The 22,311-nt window shown below is 41.2% G+C and overlaps 1 protein-coding gene across 2 annotated transcripts in view; it reads right to left on the minus strand.

The window, feature by feature from the left end:
* Positions 1–464: 464 nt before the first annotated feature.
* URB1 (URB1 ribosome biogenesis homolog) overlaps positions 465–22,311 on the minus strand; it is a 101,180-nt gene continuing 79,333 nt past the window's right edge. For both annotated transcript variants that reach the window (XM_053308424.1, XM_053308423.1), the window contains 9 exons: positions 14,862–15,022; positions 13,743–13,854; positions 13,042–13,148; positions 10,801–10,944; positions 10,176–10,285; positions 7,784–7,975; positions 5,104–5,345; positions 1,840–2,430; positions 465–1,234 (listed from right to left, as the gene is read on the minus strand). In XM_053308424.1, the coding sequence (XP_053164399.1) occupies positions 1,020–1,234; positions 1,840–2,430; positions 5,104–5,345; positions 7,784–7,975; positions 10,176–10,285; positions 10,801–10,944; positions 13,042–13,148; positions 13,743–13,854; positions 14,862–15,022 (1,874 nt within the window). In that variant the 3' untranslated portion in view covers positions 465–1,019. The remainder of the gene's footprint in view (positions 1,235–1,839; positions 2,431–5,103; positions 5,346–7,783; positions 7,976–10,175; positions 10,286–10,800; positions 10,945–13,041; positions 13,149–13,742; positions 13,855–14,861; positions 15,023–22,311) is intronic.

The following is a 22,311-nucleotide window of genomic DNA, read 5'->3' on the forward strand; positions in this document are numbered from 1 at the left end:
AGAGGAATGAAATAATTACACAGAAATATGGATAGCAGCCTCTTTAAGAACAAGTAACTACTTATAAGAGGTAGGTTGTTAGATTAACACAATCAAATCAGTTTCTGCACATAAGTAAAGCATTCCACACATGAAGAAATATTAAATATTTCTGTATGGCATTGATTTTTGCTCACAACGATGTAGCCCTTGGATTGTAAACCCTCTGAAGCATGCTGAGCACTAAAGAAATGTTACAAAGTTGTATGCAGTACTTTACCTGAAACATTCTGTTTATAAATACTGTGATATTATTAAAGGAAAATTGCTTTAGGCATTGGTGGTTTGTTTATTTTATAAATATATACATCCATGCTAGATCATCTTCACATTCTTTAAAGCAGAGGACAAATATATATATATTTAAAGATACTACAGAGTTTGGTTTGTACATTGTTCTGTGATCACATTCAGCTATAGCCTAGAAATAACATTTCCCTATAAAGGTTTTTAATACCACCTTTGCTGTGGTCAACTAGAAACTTTCTGCTAAATTCTATTGAAATGAACTGGAGTTGGCAAAAGTTCAGCCCTCTTGAGTTCCTTGATATCTGGACAGGAGGCTCATTATATCCATACTGAGCAACTTCATTAAAATTCAGCTCAAAACAGCACTTTCCCCCCTTTTCTGTTGAATAACATTGATACTTATTTTTCTGTGCCAATTAATTTGTTTTAGTATAAAATGATTAAGATTCCAACCAACCATTCTAGCTTTAAGCCAGAGTTTTGGGGATTTTTTGCTTTTCCAGTAGTTGGACACTTTAAAATTGTAACTTCTAAAGGTAGCCCTAAAATCCTAGACTGACAACTTCTGAAAAAATAAATAGAAAGTATTTCTTCAAAACTCCACATTTTAAAAATTTACACCATTTTAATGTTATTCATACAAAATATGTGTATCAAAACAATTCCTTAAAAAACTAGGTAGATCTGTACAGAATAGATTCCCCCCCCTTCAGTCAAGGTGAAACTGATGCTTAGGACTGAAAGTCGGGGTGTAGAATTAAGAATGAGTAAATATCTTTGCACACAGAAACCATCGCTTCAGATTCCCATATGTTGTGATCGCCACTGTTTTGTTTACTGTCTACAGCTCCACATATCAGCTTAACATGAGATGTAAACATTTCTGGTTGCTGTGCTCCCAGCCACATGTCTCCAATATAGACAGAAGTGAGGAATAGACCTGCAGCTAGGAAGCAAGAAAAGCATAGTCTCAATCAATAGTTTTATTACAAAAAGTTGATGTATATCCCTTATTTACTATGCATATTTCTTGTTCAACATTCTTAAGCATTGCCAGCTGGCTCAGACTGGTTTAATTTCTCAATCAAGTGTTAATACTGCTAGAAATTCACATTCTAGACTACTAATTGATTTCTTAATAGCCTGGTCTGGATAGTACTTCCCCAGCTCACGCAATTAAAAGGAGGATGTATTGAGTGTGCACCCATTGTAATGTTCTCATGCATCTTTTTATTGTGTGGTGGGACCCATTTATCCAAATGGCAATTCTGTATATGCTCCAAATATTAGTTTAACTAGTATTTGGAGTTCATGTCGAGTTGCCATTTAGATGAGCAGCCTCCTACTGTGATAAAGGGACACACCAGGAGGGCATTGGGACATTGTGAAATGCATGCACTTGGCAGATCCCGCTTTTTAATTGCATGGGCTGGGGAAGCATCACCTGAACTAGCCCAATATCCTAAAAGTATTCATGCTGTATTATAATAAAAGGTAAATTAGTTTTATGAAGCAGAAATTTTATGTGTAGCTTCCCCACTAAAACATTACCTTTTTTCATTGTGTCGTCCTCATTCGCTGCAGAGAGGCAGAATCTTTTCACAGTTTCACAAAAATAATTTTTTGTCAGGTCTTGAGAATCCAATAGGTGAAGCATGATGGTATTAAGCAAGGAGAGATCACTCAGGTCCAAAGACTTTTCTTCACTGGGATAATAGATGCTACTGTAAAGCTTAAATATACCATTTTTCAGGCTTCCATCTTTAAGAATTTCTCCTACTACAGTGGTGTTTGGCAAAACACTCTTTTTAAACCACCTGAAAGTCGAAAGGACATTTTGTACATGGAAGCTGCCATCAATGAGGGACTTCACTAACCATCTAAATACTAAGTAAGCAATCTTAAATGTAAGCTCAGGATTGCCATATTCATTCTGTTCCTTTGGAAACTTCACTTGCATATCTGGAAATACAGGTTCCCAGTGGACAAGTATAGATCTTAGAACAGATCTACATTCTTCTAAATCAAACAGTTTCACTTCACAGTCTGTTTCTCTCTTGGTTTTGATTTCATTCTTTTTCTGAACAAACCAAGATGATGTTCGAAAGGGTATTTGAGGTTTGTTTTTCTCTTTAATATTTTCTGTAGAGAAAAGAAGCAAACATTTCAGGATGTTTTTCAAATAATTAAAAGAAAATAAAATTATTGTTTTGTGGGGAATTTGAATGAATTAATCATTTCTTAAAAAGCTATCAGGGGGAGAAAAATATACTATAGAAGAAACTCGTGGTTGATTGTGCTTATAACCTATAAAATATCAAATTTAAAAAAATTAACCAAATTCCAACAAGCTAAAAATCTCAGTTCATCTAAAAGAACTCTGTTTCGTCACTGGAAGCTTGGAACACTAAAGCCTGATTCAGACATTATGCTTTACAAGTGTAAAGATGTCTGTATATTTGTACATGTGTTTGTGTGAATAACTGTACCTGTATTCATTTAAAAAGTGAACTTGGATACAGGTCCTTCAAATGCATGGCACAGATAGGAAGTATACTTCTGTATCTGTAGGGATACGTTCCCCACAGGTTCAACATTCTAGGACACGATGGGGTAATGGTTTAGAGATTTATTAATGAATACAGATGCCAGTTTGACCTTTGTATAATTTTTCTCCGTATCTATGAAATATGAACTTTCAAACAACACAGAGACGGCATGTATCAAAGTTATTACTATTTCTATAATGCCCTTTGTCCTAAGAACCCAGGACGGTTAACAATAATAAAAGTCCAGATTAAAAACCCTGATAAAACAAAACACACTACATTAAAAAGAGAGCCAGGGCCAATCATTGGTCAAAAACCTGCATAAGGGCAGTCTTCAATTTCCTCCGAAAGGCTGGGAGAGAGGGAACCATGTGGACCTCAACTGTGAGTGGGTTCCACAGCCTAGGGCAAATCACTGATAAGGCCCTGTCCTGTGTGCTCAACAAATGAGCCTTAGTAGGTGTTGGCACACAGAGAAGAGTCTTCCCAGCTGATCTAGTTAGATGAAAAGATTCAGTTGGGAGCAGGTGGTCCTTAAGGTTCTACTGGAGCAGGCAGTCCCTAAGTCCAAGCCATTTAGGATTTTAAGGATAATAATCAGCAGCTTGAATTGTACCTGGAAACAAATATGCATCCAGTACAGTGCCTTCAGAATTGGTGTCATACACATATTGCATGCGGTCCCAGAAATCAATCTGGCAGCCACAATCTGCACCATTTGTAGTTTCCAAATAGTTGTCAAGGGCAGCCTCACATAGAGCATCCTCTCTAATAAAACGCTTGGTGTCCGTCCGTGGACGGACACCAAGCGTGCGTTCGTGCCTGGCCTGTTCTGGGCATGCCCAGAACAGGGCAAGGGAGGCACGAACGGCAGGACCCGGCGGCCATGTTGGGGCCGGGAGAAGGAGAAGTGGCCGCCGCCTACGCCAGGAGGAGAGTGCGGGAGAGGCGGCGGCGCAGCCGTGGCCACGGCCAGAGGTGGCGCTGGCCGCGACGGGGCAACTGGCGGCGGGAGTGCGGGTGAGGCGGCGGTGGGGCCAGAAGCGGCCGCCGCAAATAAAGGAGAGAGGCGCCAGGAGGAAGAGGCGGCGGGGAAGCTGGCCGAGGTGGTGGCGGAGCCGCCGCCGAGGCCTGGCGCCGCCAGTAAAGCCGGGCGGGGGGGGAACCTTGGGGCCCGATCCCACCATTCCCGTCCCCCTGCCAAATTACTAAGGGCCAAATTGGCCCTGAAAAATGCCGCCGCCGAACCGCCCTCCCAGCTGCCCGATCCCACCATTTGTACAGGAAAGAGGAGCTCGCTAGCAGAGCTCCTCTTTCTGCAAAGGCTCTTCTCAAACTGGCGCTTTGAGCGGAAAGGGCGTCCTTTCCGCTCAAAGCGCCAGTTTGAGAAGAGCCTTTGCAGAAAGAGGAGCTCTGCTGGCGAGCTCCTCTTTCCTGTACAAATGGTGGGATCGGGCAGCTGGGATGTTCAGCGGCGGGGGCCGAAAGCATTACTAGCGCCCGTTTTTCAACGGGCTAAAATTCACTTGTTCTGCAATAATTCAAACATGATGTGACTAAGGCATAGGTGACAGAGGCCAGATCAACCTTCTCAAGGAACAGTCAAAGCTGATAAACAAACTGAAACCAAGCATGCTGCCACTTGATTTTCTAGGAGCAATGCCGGATCAGGAGAACCCCCAAACTGTGAACCTGCTCCTTCAGAGGGAGAACAACCCCATCTAGAACAGGCTGAAATACCATAGCCTGGTCAGGTTTTCTACAAACCACCATCAACTCTGTCTTGCTAGATTACGTTTCAGTTTTAGTTTGCAAGTGCCTTCATGTAGCACCCATGGAAGGTGGTGGTAATATTAGTATGTAGATAAAACTGCTTATGTGGTTTCATGCCCTTTATTAAAAGGTTTCAACAAACTTCTTAAAGGGACTTTAAAATCCTTCAGGGTGTATCATTCTCTATATTATTAATGGAGTATCAAGTACAGATACAATTAACTACAATATTTAATATATTTTATTACTTATGTTTCTCTTTCAACACAGATTCTTTAGAAATATGGGTCCTAGAAGCTCTCAAAAATATTTCTCTTAATAAAATTAGACTTCAGTTTTATTACTTTTATTGTGTCTTGTATCTGTTTTATTGTTGTGAGCCACCCCGAGCAGTAGTGCACTTGAGGGGCGGAATAGAAATATTATAAATAAATTAATAAATAAAACAAAGCAACAGACTTATTTTAAAACCAATGTTATGTTTGTAACTCACTAAGCAATTCTTTAGTTTGGTATTGTTGAGCAATTGTTTGCAGATCATCCTGAAGTTCCACATCTTTGCCAATTATGCTCCACTTGTGCAAGAGCAGCAGAACATCTTTGTTTGAAAGGACATGCTCATTCACAGTGAATCTGTCCATTTCTCTGAAGGTTTCGATAACCACAACATGATATTCTAATACAGAATTTAATGTGCTGAAAAATTGAATCAGTTTGGCAAAATCCAAGTTGGCTCTGTTTGACAGGAGATGGAGATACAATTGAAAATATTTAACATGATCTAACATTACTCAAGAAACAATACTTCAGTCAAAATAATTGCTAAAATGTAAGATATAATTTGCTGCTTAAAGAAACAACACCAAATTAACCAACTTTCGTTAGGAAGCAAGTGATTCATTCCTGCCCACGACAAAACAAGACACCAATTGCCAAAAAATTACTATAGTGAAAAGCTACTGATGTAGGATATATATTTTCAGAGAAGAGCTCATATGCTAGTAGGGCAAAAGTAGCCAACTTAGGTGGCAATCTTATACACACTTAGCTGGGAGTAAGCCGCATTAAACACTTCAGGCCGGCTTCTGAGTAAACATGCACAGGGTGAGGCTGTCAGTTCCATGGGCTCAGGACCTTTTGTCTCCTATTACATAGGTAGATTTTCCCAGCCAGAGCTATCCAAATGTTGGATATATATTATTTCTTCCCTGAGGCCGACTGCCTCAGGCTAAACATATAAAGCTGCAATATATTGACCTGTCCAGGCTAGTCTTCTCTACTCCTGACTGGCAGCTGCTCTCCAGGGTCTCAGGCAGAGGGATTTGCATTCCCCTGCTACCTAATCCTTTAACTAGAAAGGCTAGAATTGAAGCTGGGACCTTCTGCATGCAAAGCATGTGCCCTAGCCTGAGCTATGGTCTCTCCCCATTTCCTCAGTGTCCAGGTTGTATTTGTGCATGTGTGTCTGTCTGGGCAATGCTGAATCATGTAAAACAAAAATAAAGCACCACACTGGTTTTATTAGTAATTGGACTTTTTCTGAACAGCAATAACCTCAGTTAGCAAACAAGTACAAATAAGGTACCTATTTGTACTTGTAAGTACAATAAGGTTCAGGCTATTAACTGAAATGGAAAACTGTCCCATGAAGAAAACCAAAATAAGACGTGGCATCTTGTTGAGGCGAGAATGACTCCAAGGGTCAGACTGCCAAAATACACCAAGGTTTTAAATAACTATTCCAGCTGATCTAAACACATCTGATAAGAAAGCCAAATAGACTGCAGCAGGACTTCTCTCCTCTCAGAAAAAGCACAGTGTTGAAGGTAAGCTCCCACCAAGCAAAAAAGGACTAACTATAATACTGGATATCAATGGGTTGCTTGGGCCTTCGGAAGTTATTTTGCATCAACCAACTTATTTCAGAATTCTTTTGTTAAGAAGCTAGATGCAGAGATGTGCAGGTAGAAATCTGCTCAAACCGGGGCAGCTGAGCCCACTGAAGAAGAGAGGAGAGGAGAGCTGGTCTTATGGTAGCAAGCATGACTTGTCACCTTTGCTAAGCAGGGTCTGCCCTGGTTGCATTTGAATGGGAGACCACATGTGAGCACTGTAAGATATTCCCCTTAGGGGATGGGTCCGCTCTGGGAAGAGTACCTGCATACTTGCATGCAGAAGGTTCCCAGTTCCCTCCCCGGCATCTCTAAGATAGGGCTCAGAGACACAACTGCCTGCAACCCTGGCGAAGCCACTAACTGTCTGTGTAGACTAGGGATGTGCATGGAACCAGGCAGGGGTGGTTTGATGGTGGGGAGGGGTGCTGATGGTGGGGGAGGGTGCACTTACCCTCCCTCTGCTCTTTCCCAACCACTGCTCCTTTTCCCCAAAGTTCATCAGGGCGGCAGCATACCACCCTGCCACCCCATTGCCGCCGTTTACTGGATACAACTGCAAGTATCTGACATGCCTGCGCACATCGCACCATCGAGCACACACAGCCGCTGTGTGTGCCTGTGCTGGCACGCATAGGTGTGTTGGATACTTCTGGTTGTATCCGGTAAATGGGGGCAATGCAGTGGCAGAGAGGTACGCTGCCGCCCCGATGAACTCTGGAAAAAAGGAGTGCCGACAGGGGAAGAGCGGAGGGAGGGGTAAGTGCACCCTCCCCCACTCTTAAAGCCGCTCTCCCTGCCATCGAACTGGCAGAACCAACCGCCTTTCAAACCGGTTTGGAGGCCCATAAAGGACCTCCGAACCGGTTCCGTACACATCTCTAGTGTAGACAATACTGAGCTAGATGGACCTATGGTCTGACTTGGTATATGGCAGCTTCCTATGTTCCTAAGAGACACTCCTGAGGTTGGGGCACTTCTGGAGTGGTGTGGGATATGACATGGGTTGCAACAGGAAAAAGAATTGGCGGCAATGTGGGGGGCAGGGGGACACATACTATCTTGCATGAGTGGAAGAGCCTTCCTCTTGGCACAAGGGCCCTCTTGTGTAAAGCCCAGCTCAATTTAAAAAACAAATGGTTTGCTGCCTAACCATAAAGGATAAATGATTAATTTCTTGTGGTTACAAGACTTGATGCTAGTATCAAAACATTTAGTTGACCTTTAGTGCCAAGCAGAAATACAACTGCCTGATGCTGTTGAAAAGTAGAATATACTTACCGAATGTGTTTAAGCAGCATTATCAAAACATGCAGAAATTCACTGATAAGATGAAGAGGAAGACATTTTTTATTGTCATGTAGCTCCTTTCTATAAGGAGTTCTGAGTGACTTTTGCTTGTCTCCTAAATTTGTCATCCACAGCGTATGGACTAAAGAGATTACATAGTTTAACATCTTGTTTTCAAGAAACCTAGAACATATAAATTAAAAAGTTTAATGTAAACATTTATCCTTTAGTAAATAAAGTTATAATAATGAATACTGACAGCATTTTAGATATAATCCCTATTTATCTGTCCTTTGACTCTAGTAATTCCACTCTCATGTGCCTACACAAAATATAGATACCCTAGAAATGATTGTTCATTTGTGTATGTGGTGAAAGAAACTCAGTTGCTCCTCACCCACAAGCATATGTATATGAGCATTTATGACCCTGGATATGCCATGAAATGCAAAGCATTACATATGGAGAAGATCACAGTGTAAAATCTGCAGTGGGATATAAATGCTTGGATAACTATGCATTTAGGGCATTCACATTCTTCCATTCTGGAAGCATTTGATAAGAATCACGTTTGGAGAAACTGACAAAATGGTCTAGAATCAGACACTTCACTTCTTTGAACAGCTTTTTAGGATAATTTGGAAAACTCCAAGTCAGCAACTGGATCCTGTTTAATCTATTCCAGTTTAATATAGACTCTGATGCTTTAGGTTAAAGATTTTTGACATTACTAAAAGGCACATCACAGTGGCAGTAATGCTGGACAATACAATAGCAGTTACCATGGTTACTTAATTTATTTTACACAATTTCCTCACAAACCATATAACATTCCTCAGAAGCTCTTCATTAATTCCTAGACAATTTATATTCCACCTGACCTCTATATAAGAAAGCACTGACCTTTCCTTGAGCAAGTTCTTTAAAAAGGAGGAGGAGATTGGGGTTTTATTTGTTCCTAGTTATTACTTTTAACCAAGCGCTGCAAAAGTCAGGCCCAAGCACTCAATTACACTCCATTTCGCAAACACTTCAGACATTCATTATTTTGAACACAGCTATCGGCACAGCCTGATGTAAATATGGGGCAGGGAACATGGGAAATGGCCACTTGAAAAGTGGACTGTGGCTTACTATCCTCACACCGAATGGATGGCAGAAGCTGGGCCACAAGTTAGTCCAGGGCACAGAAGAAAATGGCTCCAGAGCAGTTTGTGGGAGAGAGGCCAACACTGCGATGACTAGTGCAGTGTATGGGGCAGGGATGTGCATGGAACTGGCGGGGGCCAGTTTGATGGGGGGGGGTGGCTTTAAAGGTGGGGGAGGATGCACTCCCCCCCCGGTCATGTTCCCGCCATCAGCGCGTGATCCCTAAAAGTCCATCGGGGCGGCAGCGTACCTCCCTGCCACCCCGTCCCGACGTTCTCCAGATATGACCAGAAGTATTAGTTGTGCATGCATGCACCCGACGTGCACGAGCGTGAGTGCAACGTGTACATGTGCATGCACAGGCACAGCTAGTATGTCCGGTCATATCCGGACAATGTTGGGACGAGGCAGCAGGGAGGTACGCTGCCGCCTCGACGGGCTTTTAGGGAATCGCACGCCGGTGGGGGGAAAAACACGGGGGTGAGGAGTGCATCCTCCCCTGTCCTTAAACCCACCCCCACTGTCGAAACTTCAAGTCGGCCAAGGCTTCCGAACCGGTTCGTGCACATCCCTAGTGTGGGACAGCAGCCTGAATAATTCTGAGATAAATATAAAACAGTGAAGAAATCCCATTACCTGGTCTGCCTTACACCATGTATTTTGTAAGTTTACAGAGCTCTGTAAAATAGTTCTCATGTTTAGTTTACTTCTTAAACTACTTTCAAAATGAATAATATACTTCTCTGGCTCTGTCCATCTTCCTGCCAGCCACTATGAGCTAACAACAAAGATGGGGGATAAGTGCTTTCTCCATGGTTTCTGCAGAGAACAGCTCTTAAAAGGGAAGTAACAGTCAGCTTTCAACTCTTTAGAGGATTAGCGCTTGTGCATATATATTAGAATGTAGGATACATTGTTTCAGACTACAGGGCAGAACTGAGTTAAAAGGCAATACTGTACAAGATAAGCTAAGATTTCAACAGGATCAAGGATTTAATATAAATTCTAAAATCAGATTTGAAAGGGCTGATCTTGATGTCCAGAAGATCAACCCTGATCTTCTGGACATTTCAAGAATAATCTAAAAATGAAGCATTTAGGGACTTAGGCTATTTTAATTGCTTACTATCAGCATTCAACAGAACATTGTATGTTAGTGTTTCACATATACAGTCACTTTAATCATGCAAGTAAGAAGAGTTTGTTTAGCACTGAGACATGAATAATCATGTACCTTTTCTCTAGAATAAATAATATCCAAGTTAAGAGGCTATGATCTCTTATGAGCTCATAGGCAGCTTTGGTGATGCATGCTGCATTCTGCAGTATTTCCAGAATCTGATACTGAAACAGAACAGAATATACTGTTATGTAAGACTATTAAGAGGCTGTTTGAAGTGAAACATGAATACAATTAATCTAATTATATCTGCAAAAACGGTTGGAATTTTCCATAGACACTGTCTCATTTACTTTTATGGGGCATGCATTCTCTATCTGAATGTACTTCCTTCCTTGGGGTGGACTCACAGCAATTGTCTACTCTTCACTTGCTGACTTAAGTTGGCTTCTTGTTCAGTGACTTGCACATCCCTAGCACCTAATTAGAATTTTGTTTTCCCTTGTTTGCATAAGAGTATCTCAGTCTGTCTGGATCTAGCATTTTCAACCATTTAATAACTTTAAAAAACAAACAAACAGAGCCCTTAGAAGACTTACTTCTCTGTTATGTGCCACTAACACAGATAAAATCTAACTTGTAAATTAAAAAGAAAAATGATAGAGGAGTTCTACTTAAGTCACAAAGCTTTGGGTGAAAAGTTTTTGAGGTGTCTGTATATGCTTCAGTTATATTTCACCTGAGTGGCTTCATCACATAGTGGATTATGGAAGAAAGAGAGAATGATATGGAAAATCCTCTGATAATCATACAACTCATAGCAGTGTTTATCTCTGAGTCCTTCCCCAATAACTGATAGAATCCATTCACGTTCCATTTTGTTCTGGAAAACAAGAGGGAGCATAAATTAGTATTAACACAACAAACAAAAGTAAGGATACAGTACACTATAGCTCTTTTCTACATTATCTTCCCACAATGAGAATGGGATGTCTCTGATCAACTGTTCTGTTACAGAAGAAGAAGAAAATTAAGTTGCGAAGTAGAACACAAAAATTTAAACTCCCAGTCCAGTTTATTGTTTTAACCACAGGCAATTATAAAATGAATTAACATTTACAGAAATAATTTAGCACTAGAAAAAAAATATCAGTTTGAAGCTGTTGAATAAGATTGGCACGTATCTTGGTTAAAGCCATCAAAACAGTAGTGACTCTTTTCATTATCTTATGATTACTAATTAACTAATAATCAGTTTTCTGGAAAACTGACCAATTAGTACAGACTTTTAACAAATTAGCTATATATTTCTTTTTGACAGCCTAAGTCAGAGAGCAGTTGAGTAAATAGTGGGAAACAAAGACTACAAAGAAACCTTGGCTAGACTATCTTCCAGAACTGTAGATGGCATTAGTTGGAATCTGGGAAGTACACATTTTCTTATCTGAGACACAGGGAGTCCGCTAGTCCAGGACTGTATTTGAGAAGATTATACCAGGAGCCTACCTTTATACCAAGAGCCCAAGAGTGGCAAAGTCTTTCTGCAAAAACACATCAGTACTATGGAGTTTAAACAAAAAAAAGGTCTCTTAAGAGATCTTACATGACTCGTAAGATGATAGTCGCAATGCTCAGACTTCTGATCTTGTCCTGCCACATGAAGCCGCAGCCTGAGCTGCAGTAACCAGGGGCGTAACTATAAGGGGAGACCATTGTCTGGGGGCTCACTGCCTTGGGGCCCCCCCCGAGGCAAGTCACATGACTGACTCCCCAAGCCACGCACACACCAGGGCTTCTTTCAGTTGTATTCATCTTCCGAAATTGATGTGAGTGTTAAGACCTGGAGCTACCAGAACAGCATGCCTTTCTCTAGTACCATTAAGTGACTTGCACTGTCCGAATAAATAATAATAGTCCAGAATTTACAAAACCTTAAAAAAAAATAATTTAGGATGATGTTCTATTGTGGCACATTGGTGTGTGTGTGTATACACACACACACACACACACACACACACCCCTTCAGTGAGTGGGGGGGGCCCATTTTAAAACCTTGTCTCTGGGCCCGCTCCAACCTTGCTACGCCCCTGGCAGTAACCCTAATGTCTCTAAATGTCCTACACCTCACTCTCAAGGATTCCATGGGCCTCCAGCAAATCTACACTCTGCAGATGACAGAGCTGCTCATATCATGCACCAAATGTTTAAAACTGGTTGTATATTGATGCAAATCAATACCATGCAGGTCTTGTTATTTTAAATAACAATATGCTCAATGTAGATAATTTTTACGTATTCAATGTGTGACTTCTTGTAAATTTGAAATTTGTCTTGAAAGCAGGAAGTAGTAACTACTTCCTGCTTTCAAAACAAATTTCAAATTTACAAGAAGTCACACACTGAATAAAAATTTTCCCCCTAGATTGAGCATATTGTTATTTAATATAACAATATGTTCTACTACTACTACTACTACTACAGGAGAGTATAACTGGAACCTGTGATGGAGAAGCAGGCAGCCATGCTTGGCATAAAATATCTACATAGTGGATAGATCTTTATTACGGTACTTGACCAGAAACAGTTCACAACAATTACACTTCATAGCAAGCATAGTCACTATATTCAATCTATGAAACTAACCACATTTGGATAAATAACAGTTCACCTAATAAGGTAAACATCTTTGCCTAATCAATTGAGGGAGCTTTAACCATTACTTGATGGATTTTATATGCAATAGTGCAGAATTTAGCAGCACAGAAAGTGACAGAAGCTCTTACAGTGAAAAGATATGTTATATAAAATTCTAAGGGTCTTCCCAGTAAACCTGTTAAAAGGAGTAAATAGTGAGGTTCTGAGTCTTTTTTAGTGCTTGGTGTTCATAAATGAAGATTCTGGAACCTGCATTCAAACAATAGTATGCAGACACATTCCTGCTATTTTGGATTATATCTTACACAATTTATGTTTCCCTTACCTCTAAATCAAAACTATAGAAAAGCTGGAAAAATCCTGGCACTTTCTTCATATCTAAATATTGGTGAGACAGAAGGAACTTGCTCAGCTTTGTATACATGTGCTCCTCTGTGTGGGGAAACAACAATCCAAAATGGTTATTGCAGCAAGGGGAAAAATAAAGCATGAATACTTCCCTAATAAGCACATTGAAGAAATTTATTTCCCACCATCCCCAAAGACTATTTCATTGCATGGCAATCTGAAGCTCCTATAATGCAAATCACATAAACCAACTCTCATTTTTATTGATCAGATCTAATTTTCATTAAAAATATTCACAAGCAGTACTTCCTCTTTTTTTTGAGGGTGGGGTGATTACCTTTTGTTCTAGCTCCCTTAGCTACTGCTTTTAGAAGACTATGGGGACATGAATGGGCAAAACTGGGAGGAATTAGGAAATTCGGCAGTAGAAATTCAGCTACTAGCTAGTAGTAGTCGGCTAGATTAAGGGTCTCCCATCTGTTTTCCCATAATTTGAGCACTGCTCATGCACAATGTCTTATGTACATGAAGAGCTGATGATCACATGAGTATTTGACACTGGAAAATAATTATTGGTCTCAAAGCCATCCATTCCAAACCAGAACATACCAAAAGGTTAACGCTAACTGCCATCTTATGGAGAAAGAATGAGAGAGAAAGTGTAGCGTTGCACAGTACCTGGCTTCAGCATTTGCTGAGCTACTCTAGCAATATAGAGTGTCAAAGGGAATGTCAATCTGAGATTTGGTTGTCTGATTCCATTTTGCACAACATCCATAAGGTAAAGCAACTATAGCACAAGAGCAAAGAAAATAACAATTATGAAACAGGTTGTAGAATCCAGTTAGTAACTGCTGAATTGTACCCACAAGATTCATATAACAGTCAACAGGACAATCTTCACAGCAATTGCTCACAAAAATGTTTAAATCACTAGAAACAGTAAAACTCAAATCCAACTGCAACAAAATGCCCATTCTAATATTACAAAATAAGTAAAGTGGTGTGTCTGAATAAATTATTACTAAAAAGTTATATGAAAAATATTGAAGTCTGTACTCATGCTATGTATTAAAATATCCAAAACTCTTCCTTTTAAAGATGAGAGTTAACATGCTTACAAGTTTCACTCATACTCTCAAAAACATGGAAATTGCAAATTAAAGCGAACACCTTAACTTCTTTGCCATGTAAGCAGTAAAGACTTTGTACAATCTTGCATATTATGATGGCTATACAAATGTGGTTCCATGTACACACACTTTGCCTCATTCTTTCTCAAAGTGAAGCAGTGTGCCTTGCATCAGGGTCATCTTTAGCAAGTGACTGGGAAAGCTGAACCTGAATTTCTGCATGGAAGCATCTTTCTCTGGCTCAGTGTTGAGCTGAAAGACTGAAGGGAAAGTGTGGGTGCATGGAAACTAATTTCTGTTCCTTCAAACTATGGTTTGCAGCATCAGGAATAAGCCCGGGATATGCACACTGGTGCACAGTTTGATCCTGGTCTACAATATCATACAAACCATAGTTTGCTGGTTAGGCCATACTGTAATAGCAATACATGGTTTGGTCAAACCAGGAACTGATGTATTAAGTTGAGTGTAGGAGGGGAGAATGTATGGAGAAGGGGAAAGAGGAAGCACATAAAGTCAGGGCTCATCTCCAATTCTCCAAACCATGCTGTGGTGGATTGAAAATATCATGTCTGAATTCAGCCAGCACTGCAAGAGGTGCTCCCAGATCACATTTAACCTCAGCAAACCACCACTTGCAGCAATATGGTTAAATCATTCTTACCTGCTTATGTTCTCGAAATCGAGCCCCTTCCAGGTGTGAGCGGAATGAGCCCAGGACATAGTATGCTGCTGCTCGCATGTTACTATCATAGCTGCTAAGGGCAGCTACTGCCAGACCCAAAGCACTGACTTCAACAAACTTATGACATGCTACAACGCATTCTACAGAAAATAAAAATAAAGGGATTTTAAAATGTTTGTTATAGGAAACTCCTCCAATATTTAAAAAGTATTTTGACAGAAATAAATGATAGACCTGAACATTTAAGATTTGGCAATCACCAGCCAAAATAATGCCTGATTAAAGGCATTCCTCCTTTTATTCATGTGTGACAAAGTAGTACAATTCAAACAGAATTCTACTTAAGTGTTCCTGTTAACTGAATATCCTCTCCACATAAAATGACATGAACCCTATTGAATCCTATTTCCTAATGTGGTTTGAGTTCTGATACCACCCATACACACATCCCTTTGCACACCTCCAAGGCTGCATATTAAAGGTCACTAACAAATTAATTACCATTAAACACACATATGTATGCATCATGTGGTGGTTAATAATGTTTGGTAAGAAGGATCTGTCTATCTGTTTAATCAATGTATGTATATTGCAGATTGCAGAGCAGTGACTCTAATCCAAGTTAGGGATTCCAAGTATGGAGACAGAATATAGAGCTGTTCCAAGCAAATCCCCCATCAATTACCTTCCCTCCACCTGTCTTAAAAGGGATATTTTGTCAGCCATCTTGCTCTTTATTTTATGGCCAAGGCCCAAACTTACTGAGTGAAGATTAATCTGGAAATCTGAATAGAGGTCATGGAAGGAAACATTTATAATAGGATTGGACCTTGTAAAATGAAATCAACAGTTCACATGCAAAATAAATTTAATTTATGTTGGACATGCAGTTTGTGTACAGAACCTTGAAAGATCAGGGATAAATGGCTGCTGAGATAATGAACAGCTCTAGATACTTCTGGAGGGGACTCCCCACCACCACCTTTTTGTGTAATTTGAGGCTTTTACGCCCAGGGAGGAATAATTATGAAACATTTGCTCACAGAGTGCTGTTATAATACATGCAGGAAGCAAAAACATAACAAAGGCTCTTTAGGCCACATGCTGAAATGGCCCAGCATGCTCAGGATTGTTCTGAGCATGTTCAGAGTGAATCGCTGGACTGAAATCAAAAGGCTCCATGGAGGCAGGAAGTTTTTTTAAAAAAATCTTTGCAGGACAAAAGGGAAGTACTGTATTGTGGCATACAGTAGGTGGGAGTGAACCTTAGCAATTTGACAAAATATGGGGAGGCAGCAACAGAGGCAAAGCCTGGATGGATTTGTAACAGGAATCAAGGCAAGGTCTGTAGTTTACATGGAATTACTGAAAAAGACACACAGGAGAAACAGTTTGGTAAATTTCTGTTCTGACTGGTGGCACGATGGATATTTTCTACTTGAATGCTCCCGTATCCTATGCTAGAGAAAAGTCATGGTTTCACACCCACAGAATGTCCTCTGTAATACAAAGCCTGCAAGCTGAGAGACTGAATAGAATAATGAAACTACAAATGGGGAAGGCAGAGAGGGGAAAGATACAGCAAGATAAAACAAGCTGTGCTTTTCAGAACTACTCTTGAATGTGGTAGGAGGGTGACACCGCCATCTTTTCCCCAAGATACTAGAACTAGGTGACTAAAACATGTTCTACTTTGCCCTATTTACTGAACCATCAATCAACGTATACCCTATTATGCCATATAACAGACTACACAATCTCCCTAGTTTTTCAGATTCTGCTCTTATCTGTACCTTCACAGCCACTTCCATTTTTCTCTGAGCCCCACTACCTGCATCTCCCACACAACCAACCCATGTTCCTCATAACATAATTACCCTCAAGCACTCTAACTCTCCTAACTTCCTGCAAAGCAAACAAAAGACTTCAGCAGTCCAGCAGGAGATACTAGAGAACACAATTCATGAGTTGCAAAGTGTCCTTTCACACATGTGAGTGAGAAATCTGGGATGGGAAAATGAAGAAGGGAAAAGGAAGCAACAGCATGGGATCTAGCAAAAGCTTCATCCATCTGTCAAGTACACTAGGGTAGCCATGCCCACAACGCAAAATCTTAAAACCATATTAAAGTGTGGCACAGGTTTGGATCCAAAGAGAGTTCAATCTCAGATAAAACTGTTATCCACCTCAGAAATCATCATTATTCTTACATTTGCATCCTGCCCATCCTCCAAGATTCTTTCCTCCTCCCTCCACCATGTTATCCTCACAGCAACCATGTGATAGTCAGGAGAGTCTCAGCTTAATAGCTAAGTGGGAATTTGAACCCAATTCTCCCTATTTCTAGTCTGACACCCCAAAACACACACACACACTCTAGTTTTCCTTCCTCATACTTGCTGCTCATAATTAGCTTACAGCAACCTTGGTGGGTTGCCGAGGAAACTATTTGTTGAAGTTGCTTCTCGCAGCACTATGATTTTTTTTTTTAAACAACATTGGAAAATATTAAGGGCAACTCTGAACCATTAAAACCATGTAAACAAAATCTAATATTGCTCAATTTTACATTTGATCTCTGCTCATTACAACTATTTACTCTACCTTTCAAAGCAAACATTATCCTCTAGCCATCTGCTTTAGAAGATGTCATTGCTACTGGGAAAATACAAAGCAGACGTTAACATACAGCATATGTTAACATACATATGCAGATGTTAACATACAGCAGTTACCTAGAGAACATCACGAGAAAACTTGCCCATGATAAATAGATTGCTGTTCTCCAAGAGTTTTACTAAGAGCTACAAATGGATACAACACAACACTGAATTTATTTGATGTTCTTTTTAAAAAGATTGATTACCTGTAACTTTTGATCTTTTGATGGTCCTGCATCATTCACAATGTTGTGAATAGCCTCGCGGAAGGATGCACAAGCTCCTCAAAGTACTCGAAAGCTCCGCCCTTCACGTTAGGAGCATACTCTATCTTTTGCGCCAGAGCACTGTGTCTCTCAGTTCCTGAACAGCCACTGTGTGAACTGGAGTTCTTTCATCATGAAGCAGGTAAGTTTGATAAGTACATCCGTTAGGCGGGGAGCTGGAAGGATGTAGTGAATGATACTGGAGCACCAAAAGATAAAATGTTACAGGTAAGCAACCTGCTTATCTTTGCGTTGGTCTGGTATCCTACACAATGTGGGTAATTAGCAAGCTCCCATATAAGCAGATGGGTCCAAGGATGCTAAGTTAAAGGACCTTCATTAGTACTGCATGCCCCAAACCAGTCTCAGCCGTAGAATGGATGTCTGAGGTGTGCATAATGTTTGACAAAGGGCAGGTCAGTGAACCACAGAGCAGCTTAACAAATGTCAAAGAAATAAGTGCCAGGCAGGTAAGCTACCGAGGTTGCCATGGCTCTGGTAGAATGGGCCTTGATAGTGGAAGGTGGTGTCACCTCTTGCTTCTCATTGCAAGTGAAGATAAATTGGACCAGCCATTCTGATAGCATTTGCTTAGATACAGGCTGGTCCTTGTGAGCACCTTCAAAGGTAATAAAAAAGTCTCTTGGACTCTCTGAAGTCTTTGGTCTTATCCATGTAGAACAGTAGTACTCTGAGAAAATCTAGGGAACGTAGGGAGCGTTCTAGGGTGAAACTGGGTTCATTTAAAAAGATGCTAATATAATGGCTAATGTGGAATTTGGAGACTACCTTAGGCAGCAAGGCGGGGTCAATTCACATGACCACTTTGATGGGATAGAAAATAGTGAATGGCATATTGACCATTAAGGCAGACAGTTCACTAACCTTTCTAGTGGTAGTAATAATGATTTAAAATACTGTTTTCAGAGTAATAAGTGCTGAGGAAAGGGGCTCAAAGGGGGCCTCAATGAGAGTCAAGAGCAGTAAGGAGAGGCTCCAAGGCTCAACCGGTTTCCTCACTGGTGGAAAAAGGTTATTCAGACTTTTAAGAAATCTCTTATAATCACAGTCATAATCAAATCCCTTATGACTATGAGCTGATTATGATTATGACTAATCATAGTCATAATCAAATCCCCATTCAGCCATGAAACTAGGTGGGTGACTCTGGGCCAGTCACTTCTCTCTCAGCCCAACCTACTTCACAGGGTTGTTGTGAAAGAGAAACTCAAGTATGTAGTACACCGCTCTGGGCTCCTTGGAGGAAGAGCGGGATATAAATGTAAAATAATAATAATAATAATAATAATAATAATAATAATAATAATAATAGTGGGAGAAAGGGTTCTTAGAACCTGTATGGACTGCAGATACAGCTGACATGTGGACCTTAATAGACGAACTAGAAAGGCCAGAATAGTTTTAAGGAGGTAAGTTGTAAGAGGACTTGACATACAGAAGCCATAGATAGGCCAAATCCTTTGGACTTTGTATAAATTGTAAATCTTTTCCACTTGCAGCTACAGTTGCTTCTAGCGGAGGCCTTCCTTTTGTGAAGGAGAATATTATCTAGTTCAGCCTCCATGCAGTCTATTCAGAGTCCTGAAGCTGTGGTGAAGGACACTGCTGCTACTCTGGTGGAGGAGGGGACGTTGGTGGAGACGATAGTGGGACCCTCAAGACAGTTGCAAGGAGAGCAAACCAAGGCTGTCTCAGCCACCAAGGTGTGAGTAGGATGCACTTTGTTTTGTGATGCAGAATTTTGCTTAGGACCCTGGATAGAACAGGAAAGGGTGGAAAGAGGTTAAAAAATTGGTTCTCCCATGGGCTATGGAATATGTCTATGGTAGAAAGAGGTTAAAAAATTGGTTCTCCCAAGGGCTATGGAATATGTTTCTCCCAAGGGCTATGGAATATGTCCCCTAAGTACTCTTTCCCCATTTCCACCTTCAAGCAGAAGAGATCACATTTTTATTGTGCTGTGTTGCAAAGAGGTCCGTTTTTGGAGTCCCCCAGAGATGGAAAAGATAGATGAAAATGTCTTTGTTGAGTTCCCATTCTCTGAAGCTCTCCTACACTGAATAATGGTATTTGGCCATAGAGGCCATATAGTTTGTGATTTTCATAGAAAGGGAAGAAGATGAGTCAACTTTGCAACCAACAGAGTCCAACTTCCTGCCTTCCTTGTCAATTGGTGCAGGGTGCTTTCGCCTGGACCTATTTCCCATAGCACAGTCTACTACCAATGAATTAGGTGGAGGTTGTTTAAGCAGGAATTTACAGTCTTCTTCCTGCATCCTGTAAAAACTCTCTAAGCACTTAGAAGTGGATGTGGAAGTGGATGGAGCCTCCTGACTTAGCAGAACTGACTAACACAGGAAACATTGGGAGAGCTGCAGGATTAGAAGTAGGCCAGGAAGTCATAGACAGGGTCCCTGACTTCTTGGGCTGGAGACTTAAATTCCAGGACTAGCACTATGGCCATATCTGTTTCCTGTATACAATAAGATTTGGTCTCCTCAGTAGGAGAATTGGACAGATTGATACATTATCATCAGGAGAAGGCTCTGGTGGGTTCTTCATGAGTGTAGAGTTATTGTCTGATTCAGAAGCGGAAGTGTAGTCATCATCTGAACTTTGTTTGTCAGGAGCAGAGGGAATTTCCAGAGGAGTTGAGGGGATAATAGGCTGCTCAAGAGGACAAGATGGTGGGACTGGACCAGCAGGCTGTTCTGCCAGAGGCTGTGGAACAGGGGGAGGCTCCAGAGGCCGTTTGAAAGGTGAGGAACTGGTAGAAGGAGAAGTTTGGTTTTGAGAATTAAGAGGTGGACTTGAGCTTTCTGAGTTTCCAAAGCCTGAACTCCTCATAATCATAAGGGAGAGAAGATGAAGGAATGTAAAGGGGATCCTTGAACCTTCTCATCCTCCTTATGTAGCCAGGATCAAGAGCTCCTGGGGAGCTCCAATAATCCACTCTTTTCCTGTAAGGAATAAGCTGGAAGAGAAAAGCTCTATCATTCTTTCCAGGAGTGAGCTGGATAATGTCAAGAAGTGCATGTAGCTATTGCCTTCCCTAGGGAAGCAGAAGGTGTTTTTGGAACTTGTGCGGTACTAGATTCAGCCTCCTCATCAATGCCAAGAACGTGAAGAGAAACACCCTTAAAAGGTTGAGCCAGAGGGAATAGTCATAGGTGATCCCAGGATAGAGTCAAAATCATTTGATATGAATGACACTGATGGAAAATTAGACTCAAAGGCCGGCAACGTCAGGGTGGAAGACAGGAGCTGTGAGTCCCTAGGCAATGAAGATTGCAACATAGTCGATATTGGGAACGGCTGCAGAGAGGCATGAACTCTGGAGGCGCTGAATGAGGAAGCTGGTATGGTGGTTGATGTTGAGAGTGACACTGAGTCGGGATGTCAATGGAGGAGTGGTTGAAGCCCACTCAATGATCGAGGAGGAGAAAGAGTTAGAATGGAGGACCTGTACTGTGAGTGGAGACAGCGACCAACCCAAGACCAGTGTTGATTGTATCAATGACAAAGGTACAGTAGATAGATGTTAATTTCGAAGGTGGTGAGTGAGTTGACTTTGGAGCTGGAGACGATTAAAGCACCAAGCACAGTCTCCTGTAGGGAAGACTTAGAGGCCGAGTTTGGCTTCGACAGCACTGAGGTTGACGGCATCAGGGTCAGAGGGCACAAGGCAGTTTCGGATAAAGCGGCCCTCAGGTGTAACTCCCTGTTCTTCCTAGTTTGCATTAAGAAGGATAAGCAAATCTTGCAGGTGCAAACGTTGGAGTCCTCTCAGAGGCAAAGGAGACAAAGGTCATGCTTATCAGAGAAGGGCAGTGTCTTGTGGCAGGAGGAACACCGCTTGAAAGTTTCTCTAAAGTCCATTAGACCAAGAAAGGCAGATAAAACTGAGACGTGAAGCAAAGAGTAGCCAAAAAACATTCTGAAGTTCAATAAAACCAAGTAAGCAAACCATTTAATTTTTGTTTTCCAGAAACCAAGGAGTGAATCCTGAGGGAAGCACATGCAATGGTGGTTGGAAAGGAACTGAGAGATAGAACGCTCCAGCGCCAAAGTTACTGAGTGCACTCTGCATATGAAAGGCGGAGCTTCAGAGCACTTCAAAGAGCTTGTGAATCTTTCTGTGTGGCTACTGCACAGGTGCAAAGCCCACACTGTGAAGGAAACTGGACCACCACAAAGACGATACATTTCCCAAGTTTATCATTGAAAAGTAAAAGCTCAGGTTGCATCTTCTACTCTGACAAGTTATTAGGGTTATTCACATGATTATCAAAATGATGGTAGGAGGCATACCTCCAAGGTTTGCAGGCTTGTGAGAACCAATGCAAATCCCTTCAGCTCAGCATGCTCAAATGTGGGTAGCCCAGATCCTGTACTTTGTTCTTTACTAAGGTAAGACAAAAATAGCAGATGTCCTAACTAGGGGGTGTTGATTGTGTAGGTGCATTTGCCGTTTCTAGGAGT

This window comes from Hemicordylus capensis, chromosome 3, assembly GCF_027244095.1.
Source record: "Hemicordylus capensis ecotype Gifberg chromosome 3, rHemCap1.1.pri, whole genome shotgun sequence".
Lineage (NCBI taxonomy): Eukaryota > Metazoa > Chordata > Lepidosauria > Squamata > Cordylidae > Hemicordylus > Hemicordylus capensis.